At 46.3% G+C, this 7,036-nt stretch overlaps 1 protein-coding gene across 1 annotated transcript; it reads left to right on the forward strand.

Annotated features, from left to right (window-relative positions):
• Positions 1-1,200: 1,200 nt before the first annotated feature.
• On the forward strand, positions 1,201-3,048 carry LOC127763852 (glutelin type-B 5-like). Its single transcript, XM_052288651.1, has 4 exons — positions 1,201-1,528; positions 1,665-1,933; positions 2,050-2,517; positions 2,614-3,048. Exons 1-4 carry the CDS (start codon positions 1,201-1,203, stop codon positions 3,046-3,048), a joined length of 1,500 nt encoding a protein of 499 aa, XP_052144611.1.
• The last annotated feature ends 3,988 nt before the right edge of the window (positions 3,049-7,036 follow it).

A 7,036-nucleotide genomic window follows, 5' to 3' on the forward strand; every position in this document is an offset into this window, starting at 1 on the left:
ACGAATGCACATGCGTATATACTCTAACCCATACGGTCCAATATATGCCTTATTACACATCACTCTCTAGTCTCTACTTGCATGGAAGCACGCTTTATCTACCAACCAGCTTGTTCAGTATGCCACCATATATAGATTATGGCACACATATCCTCCATAAATCATCATTTTAGTCTATATTTGCTTTCTATTCTTGTATATCATAATGTCATTCATCAAACTTGTAGCTTGACAATGTACGTATATATAGAGGGAGAGATATGAGATATGATGAATCGAATTTGAAGATGCTCGGCATACCCGGAGCATGTATAGTCAAGCTGTTGTCCGGCCTGGACATTTCTATAATTACTAAAACTTGAAAAAAAAAATCCAGGAAGATATTAGGCATTTGTCATTTTGCCCCCTATGTTCAATTTTTGTGGGTTGTTAGTTTATAAAAATATGCATAGTTTATCAAGATGGGACTGTAATCTCCAAGCTTGGGATGAGCAGCGTATATATTGTGATGGTTGATAGCATATGGCTTATCTCATAATTCATGACATCACAAACTATTGGGTAAATGCATTATAATAGGTTATAGCAACAAATATAAAATTATGCTTAGCTGTGCAAAATTATCTAATTCATGACTATTTCTAAATACACATCATGGGCAAAAAGGTGCGAAAAGTTAGTGGCAGAGTACATAAATTTGAAAAGAATTATAAGTAGTTCCGTACTCGACATATAACAAAACTAAAATATTCACACATTTCATCTCCGTTACTTTATGTGGTGTATAACATGAGTGTACAAGCTAGACAAAAATGACAACAAAAATACAACTTTTTTGTTGTAAAAGAAAAACAAACTTATCCCATGCAGAAACTTTATGACGCAGGCACAAATAAAGCCAAGAAGGAAAAACATCTAAAGTGTAGGGATAGAAAATTTCTGAACTAAAAGAATATGCATTTTTCTACAAAACACAATAAAAGCCTAGTATACATATAGATGTCTTGTTAACCGACTTTGTGTATATATACTTTTTTTTTTGCACAACTCAATACACTTTATAGGATGTCTATTGTTTATACTCCAAGTAACTTTGTAACTGCCTTATATTCCAAGTGGCTTTTTCTTGGCTATAAAAGGGACCTCATGTCTTGGGAAATCGCATCAGTTGAGTTTCCATTATCCTTTCAATAAATAGCCATGGCAACTATTGCATTCTCTCGATTTTCTATATGCTTTTGTGTCCTTCTCCTTTGCCATGGTTCTATGGCTCAGATATTTAGTCTAGGCATAAATCCATGGCAAAATCCTCGACAAGGGGGTTCTAGGGAGTGTAGGTTTGATAGGCTCCAAGCGTTTGAGCCGCTTAGGAAAGTGAGGCATGAAGCTGGGGTTACAGAGTACTTTGATGAGAAGAATGAGCAGTTCCAGTGCACCGGTACATTAGTAATTCGTCGCATTATTGAGCCTCAGGGCCTTCTTTTACCTCGATACTCCAACACTCCTGGCCTAGTATATATCATCCAAGGTTCGTGTGACTTTCTTGTTAGTAAAAACTTTATTGATAGTGTATGTTTGGTAGCTGTATCTATAATCTATCTATTAAGACATAAACATATACATTTGGGGCTCAGTAAATTTGATGTGTGCATCCTCTTTTGCAGGGACTGGTGTACTGGGATTGACCTTTCCTGGTTGCCCAGCAACTTACCAAAAGCAATTTAGGCATTTTGGTCTTGAAGGAGGAAGCCAAAGGCAAGGAAAAAAATTAAGAGATGAAAACCAAAAGATCCACCAATTTAGGCAAGGAGATGTTGTTGCACTTCCTTCTGGTATACCACACTGGTTCTATAATGAGGGTGACACCCCTGTTGTTGCTTTGTTTGTTTTTGATGTAAACAACAATGCTAATCAACTCGAACCAAGACAAAAGGTACTATTATCTAAACTAATATATCCAATCTAGCTAGCAGATGTTACGTATTTTATCCCCTATTGGTTTGCATTAAATTCAATATGCTGAACAATTTATTTTGTGCAAAAATTTAGGAGTTCTTGTTAGCTGGTAACAATATAGAGCAACAAGTGTCCAACCCCTCAATCAACAAACATTCTGGGCAAAACATATTCAATGGATTCAACACTGAGCTATTAAGTGAGGCCTTAGGCGTTAACATAGGGGTGACCAGAAGGCTACAAAGTCAAAATGACCGAAGAGGAGATATCATTCGAGTGAAGAATGGCCTTCGATTGATAAAACCAACTATCACACAACAACAGGAACAAACACAAGATCAATACCAACAAATTCAATATCATAGAGAGCAACGATCAACAAGCAAATACAATGGCTTGGATGAGAACTTCTGTGCAATTAGGGCAAGGTTAAACATAGAAAACCCTAATCATGCTGATACTTACAACCCTCGTGCTGGAAGGATTACAAATCTCAATAGCCAGAAGTTCTCCATTCTTAACCTTGTCCAAATGAGTGCTACAAGAGTAAATCTATACCAGGTATATATTTACAATATTAGTATTCTTCTAACATTCATAATCTGATTAACATCATAATTAAATTTCATATAACCTTGTTCTTTACACTTGTTGCAGAATGCTATTCTCTCACCATTCTGGAATATTAATGCTCACAGTTTGGTGTATACAATTCAAGGGCGTGCTCGAGTTCAGGTTGTTAGCAACCATGGAAAGGCTGTATTTAATGGTGTTCTTCATCCAGGGCAATTACTAATCATACCACAAAATTATGTGGTTATGAAGAAAGCAGAGCTTGAAGGATTTCAATATATCGCGTTTAAGACAAACCCAAATGCCATGGTAAACCACATCGCGGGGAAGAACTCAGTTCTCCGTGCAATGCCTGTGGATGTGATAGCTAATGCATATCGCATCTCAAGGCAGGAAGCTCGTAGCTTGAAGAATAATAGGGGAGAAGAGATTGGTGCTTTCACTCCTAGATATCAACAACAAAAAATCCACCAAGAGTACTCAAATCCAAACGAAAGTGAGACTCAAGAGGTGATTTAAACCCAAGGCATTATATACTAAAAAATAAAGCCACATGCATAAAGCTTTGTGGAGTTTTGTATTTTGTCGTATGTGTAAGTTAAATAAAAAAAGAATTGCCTTCATTTAATCGATTTGTGCACTTACTCCCTTTATATCCCATCTTATTTTTTTTCTTTAGTAAATTAAATTACTCTTGCCTCTCTAAGGCGCCTTTGTTTTTAGCAAAAATCAACATTTAAAAATTGACTACTAATTTAACTAAAATATATATGTGTTACGTGTTATATACTCTCATACATGTACCTTATATTCGTGTTTTAAAGTAATTTTATATGATACTAATTAAGTGGTTATTGACAACATATTAACAAAAGGTCAATGATAAAAAGATAGTGTCGGAGACTATGTCAAAAAGTTAAAATTGCCTTGTATTGTATTTTAGAACGGAAAAGACGTAATTTGCATACTTGCGTTCCATCACTGCCTCACGGCAAACAGTGTCGTGGCACCAAGTTTCTCGTTGATCATCAGTAATTTACTGGGTCATATATTGATCAGACAAGACTACAAGAGCGCAAGAGCATACGAGGAAGGGAGAGGAGCGGATCATGTCATGTGCGATGCCAACAAACCCCGGCTAGTTCGATCTTTTCACTTCTCAAGTCAGTTTCACTGCACCACGGACCCAGGGCCTGTTTGGATGTTGCCCTAAGGAGAATTTGCCTGGGTTGAGAGTAGCCTGACTCATTTTACTTCTTGTTTGGTTACTACCCTGAGACCGTCTCCCTCTCACCTGGCCTGACGCATTGACGCACGTAATTAGCTTGAGTCAGGCGACCGAGGTCGCCTGAGCTCCAAGCGTAGCACTGTTTGTGGATTACAATGTAATCTCTCTCAGCTACACGAAAGTCACTGCCATATGAAGCTCCCACCGTCGCACAAAGCTGGCTCGCGTGGATCCCGGGCACCGTGGCTGTTGTCGTCGCTGTTCCGCCCATCCGGCGAAGCCCTTGCCACCGTCGCCGTCGTCGTGCGATGCTACTGTCCCTTCAGATCTAGCTTCCCGCAAAGCTTCCGGCGAGGCTGTCAAATCCCGTCGTTTGCTGTGGCCTGCCGAGGCTGCCGAGTGTTTGCTTCATGAAGAAAGCTGCAGACTTGTTGATTGAAGCTCACTGCTAAAAAGGATCAATAAAGATCTAATTTGCTATAGGTTGTAACGCTCCGTTTTTCGTGAGACGTTAAAAACTAATTCGGAAAAATCCTATATGCGAAAATTCCGTTCTCTGTGTGAGAGTCTAAGTTGTGCCGTGGATCTCAATTCAAATCCGCCCTTGTTCCCTGTCATCGCCATCAAAAATCCTCCACCTCAAGATTTCAACTTCCAAAATCAAACACCGGAATTCAATCCCGTCCTTGAATTCCTTGCCAATATTTCTCCCGATTCCGAGAATGTCAAATCCGTCCTTGAATCCCTCCCTGTCCATCGATTGATCTATCCACTTATCTAACCTATCAATCCATCTATCCATCCACCTTTCTGTCTACCTATCGATCTACCTACCCAGCTGTCTATCTATCTATTGATCTATCTAACTACCTTTGAATCCTTGCCAAATATTCGCCCCGACTCCAAAAATAACCAAATTCAAATTTTGAATTCGAATCCAAACCCTAACCTCAACCATTCAATCCCTCTGAAAAAGTCTATTTTGCCTCCCTCTGCTTTTGTTGGCCGAATTCCTCTCCCTCGGCCCATCCCTCTCTCAGTCCGTCCCCCCCCCCCCCCCCCCCCCCTCTCTCTCCCTTCTTCCTCTCTCCCCTCTCGATTTTTTTCTCTCCTTCTCGGCGTCGCTTCCCGCCGACGCCGCCACTCAAATCCCCACCGCCTCCGCCGTTTCCCGCGCGTGCATGCCCTTGTGGCGGTCGTCGCCCGGTCGCCGCCGCCGTCAACCCTGCCACGCATGCGCCGCGCTGCCGCCGACCCCCACCGTCCTGCTACCGCTGTCGCACCACGCCGCGTGCTTCCAAAACCGAGAGGCAGAGCGCCTCTCTCACGCGCCCTCTCTCCTCCCTTTTGCTCGCCCAAATCGGCAAGGAGCAGAGCTCCCTTTTCCCCTTCTTTTCCACTTTGACCATGCCGCGCAGCTCCTTCCGTACCCGGGATTCGATTTTCGCCGTCCAATCCACCGCCTTCGCCGCCCAACGCATCCTCGTCGTCCGCCGTTCTCGCGTCGCCCGTGATCGCCAGCCGAGCACCAACCAACTCACCCACGCCTCCCAAACCGACATCGCCTCCACTATAAAGCCGAGCCCCCTCTCAAATCCGTCCCGCTTCACTCTCCACCGTTGCCGCCCGGCTGCTCGCCGCCGTCGCCGCTCCTTCTGCCGACAAGCGCGAGAAGCCGAGGCACTCCGTGGTGCCGACCGCCCCATCCTCGCGTCCCCCCTCTTCTTCCCCGGCCGCGCCGTCTTGGCGCCGTGCCGCTCCCGTCGCGGCGACCGTCTCGCCACGAGCGGACAACGCCATCCGCCCCGCCTCAGCGTCGAACCCGCCGAGGACATCTCTGCCACCGGCGCGTTCCTTCCTTCCTAGTGAGCTCTGCTTCCCTTCTCCCCTGTAAACGGCATAAATTCTCTGGGCATGCTCATTTACACGGGAGATTATGGAGTTGGGTCGTCGCCGTTGCTCTGTTTCCGCCGCCAGCCTTCCCACTCGCTTACGCGCCGCGCCGCCATGGCCGCCCCCCCTTCCTCTCGCTCCCTCACCACCCGCCTTTTTCGCTGCCGCCGTGCGCAGTTGCGTTCCGCCGTCGGCCTCCCTCCTCTCCTTGATTCCCGTCGCCGCCGCCACCCCCCGAACCCCCTCGAACCTCCCCGGCGCGCCGCCGCGGCCGCCGCCTCGCCGGCCGCGCCCGCGCCGTGCCACCCATCCCGCCGTCGCATGGCCGCCGTCGCCAGCCGCTGTCGCACCGCCTCTCCATCATCCGAGCCGGTGGATGGAACCGCGTCGACCCCCTCTCGCTTCCGGTATCCGCGCCTCACTCCTGTTCGCCGCCGTTCGCCGGCGCCTCTCGGCCGCCGTGAGCCGTTGGATCCCGGCCGGCCTCCCCTCCCTTTCCTCCATCCAACGTGGCAGCCACGTCGGCTTGACCAGGTCACGCCGATCCTGTCGGCCCCTCCCTCCGTTTTCCCTTCCATGCTCGCGGTCCACGACAAGCCGTGCGGCAGCACGTGGGCCCACCTCCTCTCCGTCCACCCGGTGCACCAACCCCGAACCAACCCCACCGAACCCTAGCGCCGCTACCCGCGTGCGCCCCTTCCACCATGAGCCAAGCCGCCGACATGTGGGCCCCATCCCGGGACCCGCGTGGTGGACCGCGTCCACCGGACCGCTCCCTCTCTCTTCCGCGCGCCCTAATGGGCCGCCTTCCCCGCACCCGAGCCGGCCCAAATGGCTCGGCCGAGCCTCCTTCAACCCTCGGGCCGCGCCCTTGCCGCCCGAGAAAGTCTAACATACGTCCCTCGTCCATTTCCTTTTCCAAAAATCAATTCCTAATTATTCCAAAATTCCATAAATCAATTCCTTTGGTCCCGCACGTCAGTGAATGTCAATAATATTCTTGAGAATATTATTTCTATAAATTCCATAAACCATTCCTTGCATTCCAGAAAATTTCGATAAATCATTTCCTTGTCCAGAAAATCCTATTCGAGCTTCCAAAATTCATATCTCTCAATCTGTAGCTCCGATTGCCTACGTTCAACTTCCAATAATTCCGTAAAATTTGAGATCTATCTAATGGCACTATTAATTAGTCTAAATAGGGTTTTTCTTTTGGTCTTTTGTTTAGGTTTTCGATTGTTTGTGTATAGTTGCGGTTACCGGATTTTCGTCGATCGCAGGTTTTCTCGAAGATTGGTGAAGCTTCGTGAAGACCTTGAGCAAGGCAAGTCACCCTTTGATCAATTGCTCCTATAATTGAAAAGTCATTATTATTTTGTTTGC

Source organism: Oryza glaberrima, chromosome 2 (genome assembly GCF_000147395.1).
Source record: "Oryza glaberrima chromosome 2, OglaRS2, whole genome shotgun sequence".
Lineage (NCBI taxonomy): Eukaryota > Viridiplantae > Streptophyta > Magnoliopsida > Poales > Poaceae > Oryza > Oryza glaberrima.